Source organism: Salvelinus sp. IW2-2015, linkage group LG35 (genome assembly GCF_002910315.2).
Source record: "Salvelinus sp. IW2-2015 linkage group LG35, ASM291031v2, whole genome shotgun sequence".
Classification (NCBI taxonomy): domain Eukaryota; kingdom Metazoa; phylum Chordata; class Actinopteri; order Salmoniformes; family Salmonidae; genus Salvelinus; species Salvelinus sp. IW2-2015.
In genome coordinates, this window is record NC_036874.1 from 6160501 (window position 1) to 6184558 (window position 24058).

Genomic DNA, 24058 nt, shown 5'->3' on the forward strand with positions numbered 1-24058 from the left:
TGAGTCATCATGCCAGGTAGTCCTGAGGCATGGTCCTAGGGCTCAGGTCTCCCGAGAGAGAGAAAGAAAGAGAAAAGAGAGATTAGAGAGAGATACTTAATTCACACAGGACACCGGATAAGACAGGAGAATACTCCAGAATATAACAAACTGACCCAAACCCCCGACACATAAACTACTGCAGCATAAATACTGGAGCTGAGACAGGAGGGTCAGGAGACACTGCCCCATCCGATGATACCCCGGACAGGCCACAACAGGAAGGATATAACCCCACCCACTTTGCCAAAGCACAGCCCCACACCACTAGAGGGATTCTCAACCACCAACTTACCATCCTGAGACAAGGCCAGTATAGCCACCAATGAAGTACCTCAGTGAAGATTGTAATGGAGAGTTATTAGATGTGAATTGCCTTGTCACACCACTAGCATGATAAAGGTGTATTGTTTCATTGATATTTTGTGTGTGTGTCATCATTGTAACTTCTATGGTTTGTGGATGTTGACAGGTGGTGAGAGGCTCTAAGAGCAGGGGACCAATATAAACTGGAGGTCAGATTGACTAATCCTATTACGAGAGCACACACACATGCACACCTGGACCAACGACAGTGGTGTGTGTGTTGTGTGGAGTGTGTGATGATGTGATGAGAGAGGCGGATGGACATCAGGGCAGGCAAGCAGGCAAGCTTCACTGGTCCAATGAACACTGAGGTGATTTCACCTGAACTGTTTCACTAAGCTGTGTGTGTATGTATCACAGGGCTGTGGAGTGTGACAGTCAACCACTGACTAGTAGAACACTGTCACTCCAGCACAGACATGGGACACTCGAACTGAACTGACTTACTCAACACATATGACTGACCCGGAAAATGGGACAATAGCCAAGAAAAAGAAACAGAGGAAAAGGAAGAAAGATAAATGAGGTAAAGTAAGAGGTAGAGTAGAGTAGAGAGAAGAAGAGAGAGAGAGAGAGAGAGAGAGAGAAGAGAGAGAGAGAGAGAGAGAGAGAAGAGAGGAGAGAGAGAGAGAGAGAGAGAGAGAGAGAGAGCATGTTCTGTTATAATCTCCACCCGGCACAGCCAGAAGAGGACTGGCCACCCCTCATAGCCTGGTTCCTCTCTAGGTTTCTTCCCAGGTTTTGGCCTTTCTAGGGAGTTTTTCCTAGCCACCGTGCTTCTACACCTGCATTGCTTGCTGTTTGGGGTTTTAGGCTGGGTTTCTGTACAGCACTTTGAGATATCAGCTGATGTACGAAGGGCTATATAAATAACTTTGATTTGATTTGATTGGTTTCTCTGCTACCTCGCTTTACCAGCCACCACTGTTCCACCATACGGTGGATGCTACTCCWCAACAGAGATAGTCAAGTAGACAAACACATGGAGAGATCTGTTTCATATGAGAATATCCTTACTTTTGAGTCTGATGCCCATATACACCCTCCTAATTGCAATCCCCTGTGTATTTCATTTCAAAGCACATCAAGGGCACTTTTCCATGAAATCCCAATATTTTCCCATTACACTCCCAGTGGAAGTTGGGGAATTGAAATAATTAGGGAACAGATCTGTGGGGAATAGAGGGGCCCCTGTTAAACGCTCCCCCCAAAGCTGATTAGTTTCAGCGTCTTTTGTTGCAGACAGACATCCTTTTAGGATCGGGTTTCTATCCCAAGTGGAAAATGTGCCGAATGAAGAACTTTTGGATGGGCTTTAACAAGATCAATTTTAATTTGCTGAGGTTGACATTGGAGTTGAGTTGAGCTGAAGGTTTGGCAGTAAACAGATATAGGTTGTCTAGCTTAATGGTAAACAGATATAGGTTGTCTAGCTTAATGGTAAGCAGATTGGGGTAGGGGATGGGGTCCACTGCATGGAGCGGGTGGAGTGGGAGGGATATGCTGGTGACCTTAATCAGAATTTTGGGGCCTTCAGTGGAGCTCCTGCTTTGCTTAGGATGAAACCACTTAACCCTTGGGCCCCTCTCCACCCCCATGATGTGCACAGTTGCCCCCCTCACCAGTCTTACTTAAGTGAGGGGGGGTAACCATATGGCCAGACCGATCATTAGGGAGGCGGCCGGAGGCAAAAGTACAGGAGCTACTTCCCGCCACCCAACAAACACACACACACACACTTACTCACTCACCTAACACACACTCACACACTTACTCATTCACCTAACAAACACACACACTTACGCACTCACCTAACAAACACACACACTTACTCACTCACCCAACACACACTCGCACACTTACTCACTCACCCAACAAACACACACACTTACTCACTCACCCAACACACACTCACACACTTACTCACTCACTCACTCAACACACACACACACCCTCTTGGCGAGTCTCACGGCAGATCGTGCTCAGAAGCTTTGACGGCCAGCGCACTTAAGCCCCCTCCACACACACTCCCGATAGGAGCATGACATGTCGTAATGAAGGCCCGACATGTCTCACACAGATGGTGTTTGTCTCCTAAAATCTCCTCTGTGCTGGTAAACAGGGCCCGAGCCAGACGCAGGCAAACAGGGAGTGTGGGTATGTGTGTGTCTGTGAGAGAGAGAAAGAGAAAAAGAAAGAGAGAGAGAGAGAGAAACAGTGTGTGTTTGTGTTTATGTGCATATGGCTGAGTGTGGGGGTGGGAAACTGGTGCAGGAACTAGTACAATATGAAATTGAGATTGTTTATGGAATGGAATGTGTCATGTTTAATGTAAGTCATCCAGCCTTGTGCACATCTGCATTCTTGACAGTCCTTTTCATACATCTCTACTCATCAGACTCCTAACTACTGTAGAACCCCAACCATGTCCTTATTCAGCTCTTACATAGCTTTATAAGGACTAGTATGAAGGTCCCACTGTGGAGCTCCGAGATGGAGCACCCAGCACTCTAACATGACAGACACCAGCAGTCAGGATTCAGACTCCTTTGATCCCATCTCATTATTCCCATTTCCCAGACCGGGAACGCCATCCTGACCTAGCCCTCTCCTCTCCGCTTCTGATGGGGTATCTGATTAGGGTTGACAGTGGTAGAGTGGATGAGGTTAGAGAGGAGGAATGAGAGAGTGAAGAGGAGATAAGATAACAGGGGAGGATAGGAGGGATAAATGAGATAAAAGAAGAGAGGAAGTTAGAAAGATGTGTGCATGCATGCGTGAGAGTATTCACAAATATGTACAGTACCAGTCAAAGGTTTGTACACACCTACTCATTCAAGGATTATTCTTTATTTTTACTATTTTCTACATTGTAGAATAATAGTGAAGACATCAAAACTATGAAATAACACATATGGAATCGTGTAGTAACCAAAAAAGTGTTAAACAAATATATTTGAGATTCTTCAAAGTAGCCACCCTTTTGCCGTGATGACAGCTTTGCACACTCTTGGCATTCTCTCAACCAGCTTCATGAGGTAGTCACCTGGAATGCATTTCAATTAACAGGTGTGTCTTGTTAAAAATGTATTTGTGGAATTTCTTTCCTTCTTAATGCGTTTGAGCCGATCAGTTGTGTTGTGACAAGGTAGGGGTGGTATACAGAAGATAGCCCTATTTGGTAAAAGGTCAGTCAATCCGGAATATTTCAAGAACTTTTTAAGTTTCTTCAAGTGCAGTCGCAAAAACCATAATGAAACTGACTCTCATGAGGACCGCTACAGGAAAGGAAGACCCAGAGTTACCTCTGCTGCAGAGGATAAGTTCATTAGAGTTACCAGCCTCAGAAATTGCAGCCCAAATAAATGCTTCACAGAGTTCAAGTAACAGACACATCTCAACATCAACTGTTTAGAGGAGACTGCGTGAATCAGGCCTTCATGGTCGAATTGCTTCAAAGAAACCACTACTAAAGAAGAGGAGACTTGATTGGGCCAAGAAACATGAGCAATGGACATTAGACTGGTGGAAATCTGTCCTTTGGTCTGATGAGTCCAAATTATAATTTTTTGGTTCCAATCGGCGTGTCCGTTCACCTACAGGGTAGGTGAACKGATGATATCCGCATCATGTAGGAGGAGTTGTGATGGTGTGGGGGTGCTTTGCTGGTGACACTGTCTGTGATTTATTTACAATTCAAGCCACTCTTAACCACCATGGCTACCACAGCATTCTACAGTGATACGCCATCCCATCTGGTTTGCGCTTAGTGGGACTATCAGTTGTTTTTCAACAGGACAATGACACAACACACCTAAAGGCAGTGTAAGGTTTATTTGACCAAGAAGGAGAGTGGAGTGCTGCATCAGATGAGCTGGCCTCCACAATCACCCGACCTCAACCCAATTGCGATGGTTTGGGATGAGTTGGACCGCAGAGTGAAGGAAAAGCAGCCAACAAGTGCTTAGCATATGTGGGAAGTCCTTCAAGACTGTTGGAAAAGCATTCCAGGTGAAGCTGGTTGAGAGAATGCCAAGAGTGTGCAAAGCTGTCATCAAAGCGAAGGGTGTCTACTTTGAAGAATCTCAAATCTCAAATATATTTTAATTTGTTTAACACTTGTTTGGTTACTACATGATTCCTTATATGTTATTTAATAGTTTTGATGTCTTCACTATTATTCTACAATGTAGAAAATAGTAAAAATAAAGAAAAACCCTGGAATCAGTAGGTGTGTACAAACTTTTGACTGGTACTTTTTAACTGAACACACTGAGGACATGAAGGGCCAGGGAGGGAGGAGAACGGGTGGTGCCTGAGACAAATATGAGGTGGGGGTGGGTGAGACCAGCCCTCMCTGCCTTCTGTATTCTGTCTAATGAGGCCCACTGTGAGAGAATCTGATGTTTTCCTCCGAAATATTTGATAGTCGGATGGCATTGTGTGACTCAGAGAGGGTATTGGGTGGGCTGTTCTTTTGTGTGGAGGGCTGTTGGAAGTGTTACGTCGTGTGTGGCACGTGTTTGTACGTGTGCAGATTGTCAGCCTGTAGGCTTGTGTGTGAGAGTGAGCACACACATACCATAGTCATACTGTCTGTAACTATGTCCTCCTTTCTCCTCCTCTAACATGGACTACTAGTTTTACCTTGTCTAACCAATMAAAGCAACCTTGAAACAGCCATATCTCCTTGTCCAGGTGCCAACGCCAAGCTCCGCTACCAGATCACCTCTGGCAACACCATGGGCACCTTTGACGTGGAGCCAGAGGTGGGCACCATCTTTGTGGCCCAGCATTTAGACTACGAGATGGAGCAACGCTACGAGCTGAGACTGGTGGCCTCCGACGGGAAATGGGAGAACGAGAGCCTAGTGGTGGTCCAGGTGGTGAACTGCAACGACGAGGCGCCCGTCTTCGGCCAGACAGAGTACCACGCCGCTGTCACAGAGGAGCTGACCGAGCTGCCCGTCTTCGTGCTGGAGGTCAGATGTCATACATACTATAGGCCATGGTTCCCCAACTGGCGGCTCATGGGCCGAATTTGGTCCGCAGGTGGTTTTATTTGGTTCCCCAAGTTTTCTGAGCAAAACAATTATTTAAATGTTTTATTTTCAACACCAGGAAATCAGCTCCAAGTGATTTTAATTTTGGAACTCTGTTCCCAAGTATTCCGACACATACTAGAGAGACACCCGTATACAAATGTAAGCAAGGTTTGAAACTATTATGTTTTAGTCAAAAAGTGTATCTGTTTGGGCTTCTTCTGTCAATTTTCGGTCTAAAAATGATTTGTAATTATGTACCCGGCCCCCGACCATCCACTCAAGAAGAAAATCGTCCCGCGACTGAATCTAGTTGATGATCCCTGCTCTAGGCCCTACGTACTGGTTTACCTCTTATAACAGCCACATAAACAGTGCATTACACCATTAGGTTGTTTCATTAACTTACAGAGCCTCCTGTCTTTAGCTGGAGGTCAGARGTCATTCATACATAGCCCCTTTGTAACAACGACATAAGCAGGGTATGACAACTGATATTTGAAAGCCTTTTTTGATAAAGCTAAACTTGCTGTGAGGAAATTCTGTTTTATACATGCAGTCTTAAAAATGTAATAGAATGGAAGTGAATGCAGTGACATTGTCCACCCATTGATGGAAATGTGGCTTTGGTTTCACCTCTCAAGTAACATAATATATACAGTAACTCATCGCACATGTGGACATTGTGTGAAATCAAATATGCTCCGATGTTATACTCCTATCCTAAAGTGTTGATACCTAATACTACTAAACATGAGCACCCACAGTTTACCCACGATAAATAGTTGTGGAGCCTCCTGCTTTTTCTTAGGCTTTCATTGTGTACCCAGCCTAGTTTCGTCACACCTATTCCCASTWATTCCCARTAATACTGTATGTGCATGTCGCCAAGGTAAATCAGATTAAAAAGGAGTACGATTCATGAGGGCATGGAAGTAATCCTAGAGAGRGAGGCATGTGTCACAGTATTCAACCCAGGGCTSCTTTCCTGRAGKTGGAATTGATTTGATGTGCACTCGGTTCCCCTCTAATGCACTTAATAGTTTCCAGTGTGTGGCAGGCAGCCATCCCCTCCCCGAAGTTCCTTCGCTCTGTATATGAATACAATYCTGCCGAAAGAAAAAAGATWGGAAATCCAATTTGAAATGAGTATTTACCTGGCCTTGGCTGTCGTACGCCGCACAGTGTCTCGATATTGTCTTCTCATTGCATTGTCAGGAAATGGAGAGAAAAAAAGAAAAACTTTCAAAGGCTTTTGTAAACAAACCCTCCGGTGAGAGSRGAAGAGAGRAAKAAAGAAAGTRTATTTCTTCTTTTGCTGGCATCTATTAACTTTTAATTGCATTGTGCGTTCTGGTGATAGATGTGGGGGGAAGTGTCTGAGCTTGTCCTTCACACAGAGATAACATGAAGGCAGGTTAATTATCTACAGAGGAAAACAAGGAAAATAGTCTTCTTTTTTTTGCAAGGCAACGGACTGTATATTGGCTGCTGCAATCAATGCTCTTTTCATGTCCTATTTTTGGAACCAGATGGAATCTGAAGAGGCAGAATATCCGTAAATCAACAGAAATGGTTAAATCAAATTATATATTTATAGTTAACTTCATTGAAAAGAAGAATTCACAGCAGACTATCCGGCCCTACTGTCTAATGCAACATTTTTTGTGGGTTTCCTGTTTGTAGGTTTCAGCCACCGACCCAGACCAGGAGGCAGACCAGAGCGCCCTGCGCTACTCACTCCACGGCCAGGGAGCCGACAGTGAGTTCACCATCGATGAGTCTACAGGCCGCATCTACGCCCAACGCCGTCTGGACCGTGAGGAGCGCCCGGCCTGGCGTTTCCTGGTTCTGGCCACCGATGAGGGAGGGGCGGGACTCACTGGCTTTGCTGACGTCCTTTTGGAAGTTCATGACATCAATGACAACGCACCAGTCTTCCCATGCCTGGCGCCGGACTCTTCAGGCTGCTTTGTTGGCCACGTGCCTGAGAACTCTCCCGCCGATACCTCAGTGATGGAGATGAGGGCCGCGGATTTAGATGACCCCAAGGCCGGCAAGAACGCCATACTGACCTACTGCATCGTACAGAACGTTCGCAACGAGATCAACCTCAATCTGTTCTCCATCAACCCTTCAACTGGAACCATCAGTACAGTTCTACGGTCTCTGGACCGTGAGGTGGAGGACCGCTATCTGGTTGTGGTTGAGGCCAGGGATGGTGGGGGCTTGTCYGGKACTGGAACGGCTACTATCATGGTGTCAGATGTGAATGACCATCCACCAGTCTTCACCCAGAGGGTCTACAATGCCCAGGTTTGTTCACCTGCTCAAAATACAAAATGTTCACCCCAACACTGTTGCTCTGTAAAATGTTTGATGAGTATTTTGTTATCAATATTTTCATGTAATTTGTTATCAATATTAATAGGTGACAGAGGACCTAGAGGTAAACAGCGAGGTACTGGCGGTCTCCGCCAGCGATGGCGACCAGGGTGAGAACGCAGTGGTCACTTTCAGCATCGTCGGAGGCGACGAGGACAGGAAGTTCTTTGTGGAGACGGACAAGGCGAACCGGCGTGGTGTGGTGCGGCTGAAGAAGAAGATGGACTTTGAAAAGCCCCACGAGAGAACRTTCAACTTGACTGTRAAGGCRGAAGACGCAGACTTCTTCAGCCTGGCATACTGCCTGGTTCAGGTGGAGGATTCCAAYGACCACGCACCCGTCTTCTTCCCACAGTTCTATGAGGCTCCTGCCATGTCTGAGGACGTGTCTGTTGGCACCATTGTGGCTCAAGTCACCGCTGCCGATCTGGACTCAGGACTAAATGGCCGCTTCTCCTACAGCATTGCCAAAGAGTCTGACCCCWACGGGCAGTTCCTGGTGGAYCAGTCAGGCTGGGTGGTAGTGGCTGACTCTCTGGACCGGGAAATGGTATCCCAGCACAGACTCATGGTCCTAGCCTCCGACATGGGCAGCCCGCCACTCACCGGCACCGCCATCGTCATGGTTACTGTACTGGACGTCAATGACAACGGGCCAGAGTTTGAGGTGCCCTACAAGCCCATTGTGTGGGAAAACATGGCTGCCCCCCAGGCGGTGAGAATAAACGATACATCCCTGCTTCTCCACGCAGCCGACCGTGACTCCTCACCCAATGSYGGACCGTTTTCCATCCGTCTCCTGATGTTAACCTCCGATGCTACCAACTTCAACCTGACTGACCTGCGCAACGGTAGTGCTGCACTGACTACYCTGCGAACCTTTGACCGTGAACGCCAGAAGGAGTACCGTCTTCCCATTCTCATGATTGACAGCGGCTCTCCCCCAATGAGCTCAACCAGCACACTGACGGTTGTCATCGGCGACAGGAATGACCACGCCCACTCTCCGGGCCACACAGACTTCTTTGTGTACAGCTACCAGGGTATGTTTCTCCAGTATTCTGCTGATGTTGTTACAACACTACTTGTCACAGTTGAATGCGTACGGCCTCTTGAAGCCCCACATCACTTATTTAATATTTCAGGCCATCTGTCAGCTTGCTGTTACTGCTGGAAAAACTCAGGTTTTCTGTAATGTATTTTTTGTGCATTCTCTGTAGATGTTTTGCCAGATGAAAGTACATTAACCTTCTAATAAGAATTCATCATGTATCTCCAAAATGCCATGAAGCAAACAATTTACTTAAGCTTAAGTCCCAGGTTTGATAGGCATATAAACAGGAGCCATTACATGTTTTATTTTATTTCACGCCTAAGGGGATTACAGCACTCCATTTAGCTTTTTGGAGGGAAAACGGGAGCTAGCATGCTAATGTGTGCACTTCCCCTGCTGTGTTTTCAAAACCGTGTCCATATGTGCCAACGAGGTGATGCTCTCCAACTTATCTTCTCCCCTCCTCCTCCTCCCCTCCTCCTCCTCTCTCTTTCTTTCTTTCTTTCTCTCACTCTGAGAGCTTTAGGTGTACCACAGGGTGGGGTTGTCTTCCAGCACCTAATTCTGAGTTTTCCCCCGTAGGTGTTCTCCCCACAACAGTGCTTGGACAGGTTCAATCCCCTGACCGTGATGACTGGAGCGAAAAGGTTTACAGATTCAAAGGCAAACCCCCCAGGTACTTTGATCTCCTCACTAAAGTTGGAATGAAGCCCGGCCACTTAAGAGAGAGGAAAAGAGTATAAGACAAAAGAGTGTACAAAAAGAGGGGAGGAAAGTGTGGGATTGAAAGAGAGAGAGAGACAGAATGTAAAAGGAGAGAAAGAGAAATGTTAGGGGAAGGAGAAACAGGCCGTGTAAGAGAAACAGAGAAAGTAGAAATAGATTGAAAGAGAGAGAGGGAAAGCGAGAGAGAAAGGGAGATATGAATTGTCAGGAGCACCATTATTAATACTTCATAAAGAATTGTATTGAAAATTCTCAGTGAAGCGAGGAACGACGCTCTGGTTTTGTTTGATGGGTGTGCAATGTTTGGTGTGCACTGAAAAGAAGCTGATTACGCTGCTAGCACCTCTCCCTCTAATGAGACACCTGTAATCGGGAGAGCTAGTAAGCACACGAAAAGATGACAAGGAATGACAGAGAGAGAGAGAAAGTGAGCAAGAAAGAGCCATTACCATGTTGAATCCCCAGTCAGCAGATCCCAATGCATCTCGAAGGACCAAACTATATGGATCATCTCATTATACCTACCAGCCATCCCTGTAGATGATGATTTGAAGCCTATTTGTTTTCTGTCTCCAAAGTGCTGTGTTGCATGTTTGCCCCGGCTAGCTCTGCAAACAGGGATTCATTCATGTATTACATTAACATGGTCTCCCGGGGAGGGATGACATAACACACATCTCCCCACAGCTCAGCACCTCTTCGATTGGGCCAGCCGGTTTAATTTTCTTATGGCTCAGTTGATTACCTCGTTTGGCCTGACTTCTGAAGGTCACGGGCCATGCATAACCAGAATGTATTGTTATGTAAGAGAGAGACCATTTCAAATCTCYTTTCAAATCAAATCAAATTGTATTAGTCACATGCGCCGAATACAACAGGTGTAGACCTTACAGTGAAACGCTTACTTACGAGCCCCTCACCGACAGTGCAGTTCCAAAAAATACAGATAAAAATAAGAGATAAAAGTAACAAGTAATTAAAGAGGAGCAGTAAAAAATAACAATATATACAGGGGGTTGCCGGTACAGAGTCAATGTGAGGGGGCACCGGTTAGTTGAGGTAGTACGTACATGTAGGTAGAGTTAATTAAAGTGACTATGCATAGATGACAACAGAGAGTGGCAGTGGTGTGGAGAGGGGAGGGGGAAATGTGAATAGTCTGGGTAGCCATTTTTGATCGTGGGCCAGTGTGTGAGGGTACTTACCTTGGTGTGCCATCAAACAACGTGATGCTAAAAGAATAACGCAGCCATAAACATGTGCATGTTGCTCCAGTTGTACAAAGGCTCTATAGAGCTGAGCTTACATACGGTACTGCCTTTGTCCACATGGGCGTTCCCTATTGTTACAAATGCCTTGTCCCCCCCATCTTCAGTAGAGACAGAAGCTTCAAAAACAGAGACATTTTGAAAGACATCAGATGAACTCCTTGGCATTGACCTCTAACTTGAGAGATGAGGAGAGAGTGAGGTAGCTGGAGATAGTCACAGCAGAACCATCATCATTCCCTTGTCATGATCTGAGCCAGTGATAAGGACCAGAGTGGACAGGGGCCAAGTAAATAGAGGGATGATAGATGGAAGGGGTGAGAAGATATGAGTAGATAGCTGGGAAGGAGAAGAGTGACTGTAATAGAGGGAACAAGGACATGTGAGTAAGAAAAGTTAGAGAAGTGAGAAGTAGACTTTAGGAGCAGGATAGGATAGAAAGTTCTGCAGTATTAACATGGGGCTTAGGTAGGGCTGGTGGGGTTAGTGTAGTGAGAATGTGTCTATGGGGAGTAGAGAGAGAGAGACATAGAAGGAACCCAAGAGGCTGTGGGAACAGGTTCAGGGGGAATAGGTTTTTGATAGAGTGAACACTGAACTGGGTATGCAGGGAATAGAGAAATGGAGTTAACAGGGGGCTAGGTGGGAGGAGGGAGGGGTGTTGGTAGAGTGGAGGAGAGGTAGGGAAGAGGGGGTTGCATTGATACTGATAGTGAAGCCATCTATAATGCATGTGGCTGTCTCCCTGGACAGTTCAGTGTTTTAACGTGAGATGGTGAGCATGGAGGGAGGCCAGGGATAGTCCTGCATGGATGAACACCGGGGGGACTACTGCTGATCTCTCTTACGCTCTGTTCTCACCCCCCCCCTCCCTCTCTTTTACTTCTATTCCCACTACCCCCCTTTTCTCTCGATCGTCTTCCATTTCTCTCTCCCTCTGTCTTGCTCTCTCCCTCCATCTCCTCCTCTCTCCTCCCTCTCTCAGCGGGTTGTTCAGTCTGAACCACAACTCAGGCCAGTTGATTATCAGAGAGGGGGCCCCTGTGCCGGTGGGTTCCTACAGCCTCGAGGTGCGTGTCTCCGACAAGACCTGGCCCGACGTGACCTCCACTGCAGAGGTCGTCGTCATGGAGCTGGACGAGGAGGCGGTCCAGAACGCCGGCTCTTTGCGTCTGTCCAGTGAGTGTTTTGCACCCTAGTGTATCAGCCAATATTCTCACTTTTCACTCTTTTTCGTGGTCACTGACCACAGCCCATAAGGAGCTAATGCTGTCATAATGTTTCCATAGTAACCGTGTCACGTGTGATGACATGCATGCCGAGTGCTGTGTGGCAGGCTTTCTTGTATCTAATAGTTCCCTACGGTCGAGGTTCCTATCACCCCCAGACACCAGCTGAGAATTTACATACATCCGACTGATCTGTTCTATCATTACCTGTAGAACATTGGGCAGGGGAGTGTTTTGCAAGGGGCATTCCACTTTGTAGTGTGTTGAACTACAAAATGATGAACTGAGTGTCCTGACCATCCAATCCCACCATCCTGTTGCACAGACATCACAGTGGAACAGTTCTTCAGTAGTGCACCGGGTCAGGAGAGTTCTTTCTCCCGCCTGGGTCGTCTCCTCTCCGAGCTTCTCCAGACCGACCGGGACAACGTCCACGTCTTCTCTGTCGCCAATGGCAACCGCCAGGGTGAGCGCGAGATCAACGTGTGGTTCGCCGCCCACGGCTCGCCGTACTTCAAGGCCGAGAAACTCCACGGCAATGTGATGGCGCATAAAGCTAAGGTAAAGATGGGATACACAAGTCTCATATAAGAGTCTGAATACGCATAAAGCKTCACACTAGACAACGTTACAATCATTCACACTATCTCACGCACAGTGATACACTACTAAAAATAAACCAATATTTAAAATCTCACACACACTTAAACACACACACACACTGACACCATGTTCAACAACATACATATTTCATCACTCACACACGCACACATTTAAACTCTCACACACACTTAATCACACACGCACAGCGGCGGTGTGTGTAAATTTTTCATATCCATTTAAGGCATGAGATAGCAGCTGGTGACCCAAGCTTGTGCCGGGGGAACAGAAAGGGAGAGAGATGGATGGAGAGAAAAAGAGGGATGACAGGAGAGAAAAAGAGGGATGACAGGAGAGAACGTCTCAGTCTTTATAAAGTCTTCACTAGTCCATAAATCCTAAACTGTTTTGTAGTGAGTGTTGCGCTGCCCAGAAGCAGTTGTTTATACACTGAGTGTGTGTCACTGACAGTTTTACTGCTGCCTGTTAAGCTTGGGTGGAGCTGGTGAGTTGCTTTTAAGCCATTGGAGTCAGATTGAGTCAGAATGAATTCATCCAGAGACATCACCTGGCTGTAAATGAAGACTATGAAAGACTGATATGAATATGATATGAAGACTGATTCAAACCAATTTGACTTCACTGACAGGCAGCCTGACGCTCTCTTTCTCTCCCCCCTCCTCTCTCAGTTGGAAGCAGCACTGGGTGTGTCTATCTCCCAGGTGGGTATAGACGAGTGTCCCTACACAGACTGCAGTCAGTCGGGTGGCTGCAGCAGCGACGTCACCTTCAGCCTCACCCCCACCGCCCTCAGCTCCGGGAACACCTCCCTGGTGTCTGTCTCCGCCTCCTCTGAGGCACGCTGCGGCTGCAGGGCCAGAGAGAGCCTGCACCAGGCCTGCTCCTCCTACCCCCGCAACCCCTGCCTCAACGGAGGCACCTGTCAGGACAGCGAGCTGGGATACAGGTATGACGGTCAAAGACAGTTGGAGCCAATAGCTCTCGCTAGTTAGCATTAGCTGTTAGAAATAACACGTTCACAATGTTTCTCCCCTGCCGTTCAGGTGCAAGTGTCCACCCATGTTTGACGGACCTGAGTGCCAGCAGACCAAGCACTCCTTCCACGGCCAGGGTTACGCCTGGTTCCCTCCCATCAGGCCTTGCTTTCAAAGCCACATCTCATTGGAGTTCATAACCGAGTCAGCCAATGGGCTGCTGCTCTACAATGGCCCTCTAGGCCCCGCCCAGGCCGGAGAGCAGGAGGACTACATCGCTCTGGGTAAGAACAGACAGCCTACATGTAGGCCCTGAACAGAAACAACCACACCATAGTCCATCCCACTTACTCCTACTTCCTACTTTCAAGGTGTCTGGATGTGGATAGGTAAGCAATATGGGGATCGACTGGCAACCAGCACTCTTGATCAAACCTCTAGTGGAGGTGACAAACTCATATCCTCATAAGCCTGCGTCATATTCAGGTCCCAATAAGCCATGTGGCTTTTATGTCAAGTCATGTCCCCCCTAATCCTAATGTCACATCCCAGAGGTCCTATATGTCCCTAAAAGATTAGTCCAGTTTGGCCTTTAGAAAGGCCTTACATAATCTGTTTGGTAGCCCCGTCGCATTCATTTATGTAATTATCGAGCCTGCTCCAAGTTCCCCCGCTCCGGGGATAGCAAATCGAACATGGCTGCTGAATTGATTGCAGTGAAGCATTTTTCACTGGTGCTGCTCAACTGAGTAGCAGTGTAGAACACAGAGGTTGGTCAGGTCACACACCATGTAGTCATACACACTTTCACACGCATACTGTTAATGCAACATTAAGGTGGCTCATCAATGTAACTCTGCATATTGGTGAGTCAGACCGTTTCAAGCGCTTGGTGGCTAGAATGGCTTGTTTCCAAGAATGTGTTTGTGAAAATGACTAGATTGATTGATGGAGAGTCAGAATGTGTTTCCACTGTTATGTGATCTCAAGCCTCAAAGTGATTATCTCTCCTCATCCCTGTTTCCTGTMTCTCTTCCAGAATTGAGGAATGGCGTTCCGACCCTCAGCATCAGCCATGGATCGGGAACACTGACGCTGCAGCTCCCAACGAGATCCACCGCCACGGACCGCCGATGGCACCGCCTGGACATCGTCAGTGACGGAAAGGTCCAGACATATTCCCAGAATGGTTGGGAGGAGGGAATGGTTGGGGATTGGGGAATAGCCGAAGGGGGAATCCTCATTGGGATGCTTACATTATGAACTGAGCTAGGACCTGACTGTGAACGTGACGGTGGTGCTATATGATGTGTTTAATCCAGGCAGTTCAACTGATCCTAGACCAGTGTTCGGGGGCAGTGGTGAATGAGGTGGAGGGTCTAGTGGTGGAGGTGCTGGAGACAGATCAGTCTGGCTGCAAGGCTTCTGGAGAGACCCCTGGCAACCTGAGGTAAGAAGCAGGACAAACTGAAGACCACTAGCACTACTACAGACCCACTGAAGACCACTAGACTACTACAGACCACTGAAGACCACTAGACTACTACAGACCACTGAAAGACCACTAGACTACTACAGACCACTGAAGACCACTAGACTACTACAGACCAACCCATTTGAAGATCACTAGACTACTACAGACCACTGAAGACCACTACTGACAAACCATGTTATGCACAAGCTAACACTAGCTGGGTTTCATTCAATTGGCAACAGATTTTCATGTGAATATTCTAAAATAAGCAAAATAACAACTGATGACGTAGTGCACATAAAAATATATTTTGCGGTCAAATTCCCACGTACTGAATACAAAAATACAAGTGAAATGGGTTTCAATCGTATTTTAAACTCTACTGATGGTTTTCTCTCAAAAAATGTTTTTTGTTATATAGCGAGTGTGCCCACTCTGGTATTGGCATGTGCGCTCTAGCCAATAGCACTATTTGCACGCTGTTGACTAGAGAGCACATCTAGCCTACATGATGAGATTATTATTATGGACAAAAGAGCGAGATAATTTGTATTTSTCAAACGGCAGCCAAGSATCGATCATCATGTCACCRGAATAAGACCCTCGATATTTGTTGGAAAGGAGCATCAAGCTCATCACCGTKCACTTTCACCCCCTGTGAAGTTCATCATAACCTATTTCATCTGTAGCCTAATAAAYTGCATGCTTTCTCGACGAGTCGTAGTGGGAGGATTACAAAACATGTCATCGCGTGACTCCAAGTTTACTTCAATATAATGGTTATTATATCAATATTTGTGCATAAAAGCGTTTTTATCTACATTTCTCGTATAATTAATTTTACCGACACAAAAAGCATTTTTTTTTTGTCGACATTTGGAATGTTTACCGAAAAATGTTCTATTTCCATCAGGCCTGTCATGACATTTTTGATCCAACATGTACTATGCTTGTGTAAAAAGGTTGGATGGAAACCAACCTTTATCTCCCTCTCCTCCCCATCCCAGGTTCTTGAATGTGAACCAGCCTCTCCAGCTGGGTGGGGTGAAGGAGACCTCCACACACAGACGCTACAAAGCTTTCACTGGCTGCCTCAGGAACCTGGTGGTCGATAGCAAGGTAACCTCTCTACCCTAACCTCTCTCTTTCCCCCTCCCTTGCGTTCTCTTTCTTTCGTTCTTTCTTTCTCTCCCTCTTCATTAAAGTCACACCTCCTCTTCCTCCACCACCTTTTATTTCCCACTTCTCTAGTAGTTCTATCCTCTTTTCCTCACTCTCACAGTGTTTTCATGCTCCCCATCAGAGTGACAGAGCTGTCTATCCGATCAGACTGATAGTGACAGGTTTATGAACAGAGCTGTGAGGAGACGGAGACTGGCAGCTGTATTAATATACCTGGGAAGAAGAGATGCTTTTTTTTGTCTGTTTACTCTATGGGGTTGTCAATATTCATTTGTTTATGTGAGTGGGTTTTTCCTACAGTGTTTTGAGAGGCAGTGTATGTGTCTTCCAGTTGGGAGAGTGTTAGCTTCTCTGTCTCTTTTGCGACTTCTCTCTGCAGCGTGCGTGCGTGCGTGCGTGCGTGTCAATCTCTTTGTGTGTGTCTTCTATTGGCACTGGCTGAGAGTGCCGGGGGAGAGAGTTGGACAGACGGTCGTTTGAGCACAGCTTATGAACTGAGGCCGAAAAATGATTTCAATGTCCAAATAAGAAATAAATTAAAAGAACATCTCCTCCATAAACTATTCCTGAAAGCAGATTAGCTTGTGTGGTTTTGCGTCACTGCTGGGAAATATGAAAGGGAGGGAACACGGGAATGGAGTGGTGGCCATTTTGGCTCAGACGGTTGACAGTTGACCATATASAGTCCTGTTTGACATGAAAGTTAGGGGAGAGGAGCACAGCAGGACAGCATGAGTGATAACCATTTTGGATCAGACAGTATATACAGCAACAGTAATACCCATTTTGGCTCAGGAAGTTGAACATATAAAGCCCTATTTGACATGAGGTGTGAAATGAGAGGATCACAGGGCAGCAATGGCATCCATTTGGGCTCAGACTGTTGACATAAAGCCCCTTTCTAACAGAAATGTTGATAACTGACYCTGAGGGCTCTCTTTATGTTTCTCTAAGCTGATATTTAACCTATAATGTACATCTCTCTCTGGAGGTGTATGACCTGGGAATTCCGGGGGAGAGCTTGGATAGTTCCCCAGGCTGTGGCCTGACAGACGGGGTGTGTGTGACAGCAAGTGGACCCTCCTGTGGCGTCCACGGAACCTGCCTGGGCGAGTGGGGCTCCTTCAGCTGTGACTGTCACCCCGGGTACAGCGGGCACAAGTGTGACATAGGTAGGTGACWTTTCTGGTGGACTGGTTCTTATTCACAGCAGTATTTTGGTGTGTGAATGTGTGTGAGAGAGAGTATTAACTATATCGCCTCTCTCCCCTGTAGCTCTACCAGAGTGGTCCTTCGTCAGGGACAGTATGCTACGCTACCAGCTGAGGGGGGGAGGTAGCCCCCGTCGTACACACATCCAGCTCCTGCTCCGCACGCGCTCCTCCTCTGGCACCCTGCTCTCCATGACGTCCCGCGATGCCAACGAGTACATCATCCTGGAGGTCAGTGCCCTGCTGTAACATCACTCACAGGATCCAATTTAGTCAATTGGAAAGTGAAAAGTGGCTACATTTGCTGATGTCCTCTCTCCACTCTCTCAGATCGTAGACGGCCACCTGTCGGTGCGTGCCAACCTGGGCGACGGTGCCCACTCCCTCCGCCTGGCCAGCCAGCGAGTCGACGGGGGCCAGTGGGTCCTCGCCAGCTTGCATCGTCACGACAACCTCTTCACGCTGCGCCTGGAGCAGGGTGGTGGCTCGCGGGAGGTCAGGGCCTGGATGGGGAACAGGCGGGAGATTGTAGTGCACCCCTCCAGTGTGCTGCTGGGAAATGGACCAACCCTGGGACAATCTGCTGACTTCCAGGGTAAGATTGTCTCCTCTTCTGTCCTTTCCATGTTTTTTCTACTGATTCTTTCTTCTTTCTCCTCTGTCTCCTCTTTGTCTCAATCTATTCTCCYGTTTTCCTCTCTCATTTCATCCTCTCTTCTCATCATTTCACCTCATCCTGTCTCTACTCCTCCCCTCCTCTTCACTGTAATGAGCTCCTCTCTCCTTGTCTCTCCCTGGGTGTGTCTGCCCTCTACCTCTCAGTGTTGGTATCTTTGGATGGGTCAATAAGCCACAGGTCCATGTCAAGGARTGACTGATCTTTCTGTCTTCATTTTGTTCTATCTTATTTACTCAACCGTTCCCTTTTTTCCCTCTATTTTACTTTACCAAGGTAAATACATTTCTTAGAAATAGCAATTACAGAAAACAGTTATCTCTGATTATCTCTGATTATCTCTAAGAATGTTATCCTATTAGTATTTGTCAGTCATTAAGGCTCTCTCCCTCTCTCTCTCGCAGGCTGCTTGCGGGATGTGAGGCTGAACGGCCACTCCCTCCCTCTGGATGGTCAGAGTACAGAGTTCAGTACAGTGTTGGAGCGGAGGGGGGTGACYTCAGGCTGTCACTCAGAYGCCTGCAGTGCCAAGCCCTGCCGCAACCCCCTCTACTGTGTGGACCTGTGGAGGAAACACCAGTGCAGGTGTGTGAGGCTGGCTACACACACACACACATTTAAACACGTACAAGCACTCTCTCACACACACACACAATCTTACACATGCTAAGGAMACACAGACATAGTTARAAGAACAAACATGTTCTCTGTCCTCTCCCAGGTGTCCAGGTGGGCAGGTGACGGTGACAGACGAGACATCAGGCCACCACCGCTGTGTACCCTCCCCCTGTGGACCCTCAGCCTGCCGTAACAGGGGCACCTGCCACGCCCTGACCCCCGACAGCTGGCAGTGCCGTTGCCCCGAGGGGTTCAGAGGTCAGCGKTGTGAGGTGGGCCAGATGAAAGCCCACCGTATGGCCGCCCTCAGCCCGGGCTCCATCCTGGTCATCAGCATGTGTCTGCTCGTCTTCTTCGGTAAATATGGGCGACTAAAACCCTCTCTTCACATGACCTTTCACCCTTCATATAGTGAGCTGTTTTTACGGAACATTGAGCGTGCTTAAAAAGATCTATAGAGTAGCCATTATAATGCTGTCCATTAGCAGCATTGATAAACACTATATAGATAGATGTGTAATTACAGTTGAAGTCGGAAGTTTACATACACTTAGGTGTCATTAAAACTCTTTTTTCAACACCTCCACAAATTTCTTGTTAACAACTATAGTTTTGGCAAGTCGGTTAGGACATCTACTTTGTGTATGATACAAGTCCTTTTTCCAACAATTGTTTATAGACAGATTATTTCACTTATTATTCACTGTATCACAATTCCAGTGGGTCAGAAGGTTACATACACTAAGTTGACTGTGCCTTTAAACAGCTTGGAAAATTCCAGAAAATTATGTCATGGCTTTAGAAGCTTCTGATAGGCTAATTGACATAATTTGAGTCAATTGGAGGTGTACCTGTGGATGTATTTCAAGGCCTACCTCCAAACTCAGTGCCTCTTTGCTTGACATCATGGGAAAATCAAAAGAAATCAGCCAAGACCTCTGAAAAAAAATTATAGCTCCGCCATGTCTGGTTCATCCTTGGAGGCCAATTGCCAAACGCCTAAGGTACCCCACCATTCATCTCCTACAAACAATGCTACAACAAGTATAAACACCCATGGGCTGTTTATACTGTGGTACTTGTGTTAAGCTTGCGCGTAATGGGTCTTCCAAATGAACAATAACCCAAGCATACTTCCAACAGTTGTGGGCAAAATGGCTTAAGGACAACAAAATCAAGATTGGAGTGGTCATCACAAACCCTGACCTCATCCTATAGAATATTTGTGGGCAGAACTGAAAAAGTGTGTTCGAGCAGGGAGGCTACAAAAGAGCTCAGTTACACCAGCTCTGTCAGGAGGGATGGGCAAAATTCACCCAACTTATTGGTGGGAAGCTTGTGGAAGGCTACCCAAAACGTTTGACCAAGTTAAACATTTAAAGGCAATGCTACCAATACTAATTGAGGTATGTAAACTTCTGACCACTGGGAATGTGATGAAAGAAATAAAAGCTGAAATAAAATATTCTCTCTGCTATTATTCTGAGATTTCACATTCTTAAAATAAAGTGGTGATCATACTGAGCTAAGACAGGGGATTTTTACTAGGATTAATGTCAAATTGTGAAAAACTGAGTTTAAATGTATTTGGCTAAGGTGTATGTAAACTTCCAACTTCACTGTAGATGTATGTAGAAGCGATGGCAGGGAAATAGACTAGAGACTAGAGGCCGTTCAGTGACATGTGAGGTAGCGAGGTTTGTATGAGCCTCTGACGGTACGGCTGTGTGATGTCAGGCTGGAGTGCCCGAGGGCCCCTTTGCAACGCTGACGCCCCTGCATTACAGACGCGCAGCGGATTCATAGCCCCATGCCAGGGAAATGGGAGAGGCGTGAAAGTGGAGAAGCAACCGAACGATAAACCATCTGAAGTGCTAAAACTAGAATGTCAAGCGAGAATGAGGAAAGGTGAAGGTAGGTGATGTCTAAAATCATGATGTTAGACTTGCAGGAGAGTAGGAGGGGATTTGAGAGAGATGCATGAAGGGAGAGAGGAAGATAGTGTAGGGATTGCCTGAGGGACAGCGGATGGCCAACAGAAACAAGAGCGTGAAGTTGAAAGATAGTTTTGCATAGGTCTTCCACACTCAGATGCATGGTTAAGTACCAGTAGTGTTATCTCTCATTTCTCCATCCTATAATGACTGAACCTGTTCTTTCCTGTGTCTGTAGCTGTGCTGGTAGCCGGACATGTGGAACCAGAAGGGCAGTCTAGTAAGTCTCCAGAAGAGGGCGTGACACCACAAATCCCCTGCAGAACACCAGAGCTGGAGGACATCAGAGAAAACATCCCTCAACTCACAAACGAGGAGGGAGAGGAGAGCAGACCAGTACACACCACACCACACACACACATATAGCACAACATACACTACACACCCATGCACATACACATTACAACGCACACACACAGGTCGACATTGCATGCCACAGTGAAATGGATCCTACGTCGCTGTTCATATGAGACAATTTCTAAAGTTGACCAACTAGATTATTTTTCATACTTATGTTTTTAATTTGATGCCATTTCATCCCTCCAGAATGCCTATGACATCACAGAGCTGAAGAGGCCCCTGTGTTCCAGCCTGTCCCAGTCCTCATCCTGCACCACCGCCCCCCTCATCAAGTCCTCCCAGGGCTCCCAGGAGGAGGTGCACCCTGCTGGCTCAGCCTGCAGCTCAGGGACCCCCTACCTCCACATCCCCCACCACCACCACCGCCATCATCACCACGCTAGCAATGCTAGCTATACGAATGATAGTAATGATGCGCATGCTAGCTCYGTGGGCCACTGCCCCATGGACTTCAAGAGCTACGTGGCGCGCATCATCTGGGAGGCCGACAACGACAGTCAGGAGTTCCCGCCGGACAGCTATCACGTCTGGAGCATCGAGGGCGCCGGGTCCCCGGTCGGTAGCCTCAGCTCGCTGGGTTCTGCTATCTCCCACGATACAGCAGAGGAAGAGGAGGGAGCAGCCTTCAGCTTCGACCGGCTATCCCACTGGGGGGATAAGTTTGAGGCTCTAAGTGAAATGTACGAGCGACCGGCGCTGGCGCTGACATACAGGGACGCTTTGAGTTACAGCCAGAGTCAGAGGAGCCATAGTCAGGACAACCTGCCMCACCCTTTTTAGGGTACTCATWAACCACAACCCATCATACACTGCAACATTGACTGACTTAGTACCTGCTAGTGATTGTGTATGGTGTGYCAATGCTGGTTGGTTGTAAGGGAAACAAAGCACACAGAAAATTGCCTCCTGTTATTTTTTCTTCATGTTGACAGGTTTGCTGAAGCTTTATGTGRTGGAAGAGGGATTACAAGTCTTAGTGAGATGAATTTATTTATTYYGTTTTATTTYTCTCKGTGAAGTGTTGAAACTGTATTTATTTTAGCTCTGAAATTATGTTGAACCAACAGGGACAATGTTGTTCTTYTACATTATAAGGACTTTGAACTTAATATGTCAAATGTATATGTTACCGGAACCCATTTATTTTGTATTGTAACGTTTTTGTTTCAGACATTCTATTGGATAAAGACAGTCATGCCAAGGAAACGGGCAAATGGAGAAGCTCTGATCTGTTCCTTTACGACATTCTATCCTGTGAGAATATATATGGACAGCATTTTTGCCCTATACAGGGGCAGTTCACCTTCTTCAGTTGAGCAGGAGGTAGATATRATCTCTAGGAGGAACCTTATATAACTAAAGGAAAATTGATTAGATGAAGAAAGCAGTCAATCGTGTTGCTTATTCCTTGATATGTGAAGTTATGAGTAACTCATATGCAAGAGATTCTAGAGCCTCTAGACTATTGTCAAATACTTTCCCTTTCAATCACGGTCTAATTGCACTAGTGGATGATTCTCAGTCTTGATTGCAGAATCCATTTACCCAAAAATAAGTACAAACCTTAAAATGCTTAGAACGGTAAAAGCATTGTTGATATGCCTGGTGAGAAACCTTCACTTGGCATCAATTATGTGTATTATAGAATATAGTGATGGGTTTCAGATAGGAAATATTTTTATACTCCAATATAGATATAATGAACCCAGCCCTTGTGGTGCACTGTGTTTATGTGTCTTACAAGGACGTGCTCCTTTCATCTGTTTCTAGCTCTATGTTGGTTCAGAGATGGTGTTGTGTGATGCCAATCATTTCTGAAACTTCCTGTCCTATCGTCTTGGAAACAAGAGGGCAGGATGACCCCACGGTGTCCTGATAATGTCTGATKAATGTATTGTGCTAAAGGAGCCAGGAAATTCAGGGAGGGCTTGGGTGGGGAGGAATAGTTTTGAGTAGTCAAAGAAAAGTYGAACAGTACAATCACAGAAACTCCATTGCTGACAATTATTTTACAAATGATCTGATTGAAATGGATCTATGTTTGTTGCCGTAGCTAGACAGAAACTCCCCAAAACTAGCTCTCCAAAATGTCTTCACTTTACGATTTTGTACTTGATAACTCCTATGTATAGCTGTATAAACAAATATCTCATTTTTTCCATGGCTGTAGAGTTACTGTGATGCACAGTGGGGACAAAGTGAGAACCAGGAACACTTCCCTAACAAACACACTGATAAAATCCCTTCTGGCTATTGTCTCCACATTGTCTCCACATTTCAAATTACTGGGGGTGCCTTTTGTACGCTGGTGTTTGATCCAATTATCGACTGCACCCTTACATTTTCCCCCCCATATTACTTAACTGCAGTTGCTATGTTTGCATATATTAACCTAAAACTATAGATACAATGTATATTTACATTTAACATTTACATTTAAGTCATTTAGCAGACGCTCTTATCCAGAGCGACTTACAAATTGGAAAGTTCATACATATTCAACCTAGTCCCCCCGTGGGGAATGAACCCACAACCCTGGCGTTGCAAGCGCCATGCTCTACCAACTGAGCCACACGGGACCACGGGACCACATGTATACATGTGGTTGCAGTCGTTCAGTGATTTTGATCAGGACACACATGGACTCCAGAACTCACAAACCCAGTAAGGCTTCACTCCTCGCAGCCCAACGTCCCTACTTACTGTATTCAGGACTCAAGGTCCTTGTCCCCATGTTATTATGTATAAATAATGTACATATCTACGTTTTATAGCAACCTAACGTCAGATATTCTTTTTGTATATTACTTTTATTAAAAATAGCTTTTCTTCAAGGCAT

The 24058-nt window shown here is 46.4% G+C and overlaps 1 protein-coding gene across 1 annotated transcript in view; it reads left to right on the plus strand.

The window, feature by feature from the left end:
- The window catches only part of LOC111958657 (putative neural-cadherin 2), a 79524-nt gene extending 55896 nt beyond the window's left edge, over positions 1 to 23628 (plus strand). The window contains 20 exon segments of the mRNA XM_070437330.1: positions 5104 to 5387; positions 7134 to 7763; positions 7879 to 8875; positions 9469 to 9562; positions 11866 to 12059; positions 12435 to 12670; positions 13399 to 13676; positions 13774 to 13988; positions 14744 to 14871; positions 15027 to 15154; positions 16186 to 16297; positions 17352 to 17532; positions 17636 to 17802; positions 17902 to 18166; positions 18652 to 18832; positions 18969 to 19222; positions 21038 to 21050; positions 21052 to 21134; positions 21137 to 21195; positions 21406 to 23628. Coding sequence (XP_070293431.1) covers positions 5104 to 5387; positions 7134 to 7763; positions 7879 to 8875; positions 9469 to 9562; positions 11866 to 12059; positions 12435 to 12670; positions 13399 to 13676; positions 13774 to 13988; positions 14744 to 14871; positions 15027 to 15154; positions 16186 to 16297; positions 17352 to 17532; positions 17636 to 17802; positions 17902 to 18166; positions 18652 to 18832; positions 18969 to 19222; positions 21038 to 21050; positions 21052 to 21134; positions 21137 to 21195; positions 21406 to 21999 — 5093 coding nt within the window. The 3' untranslated portion in view covers positions 22000 to 23628.
- Positions 23629 to 24058: the final 430 nt, after the last annotated feature.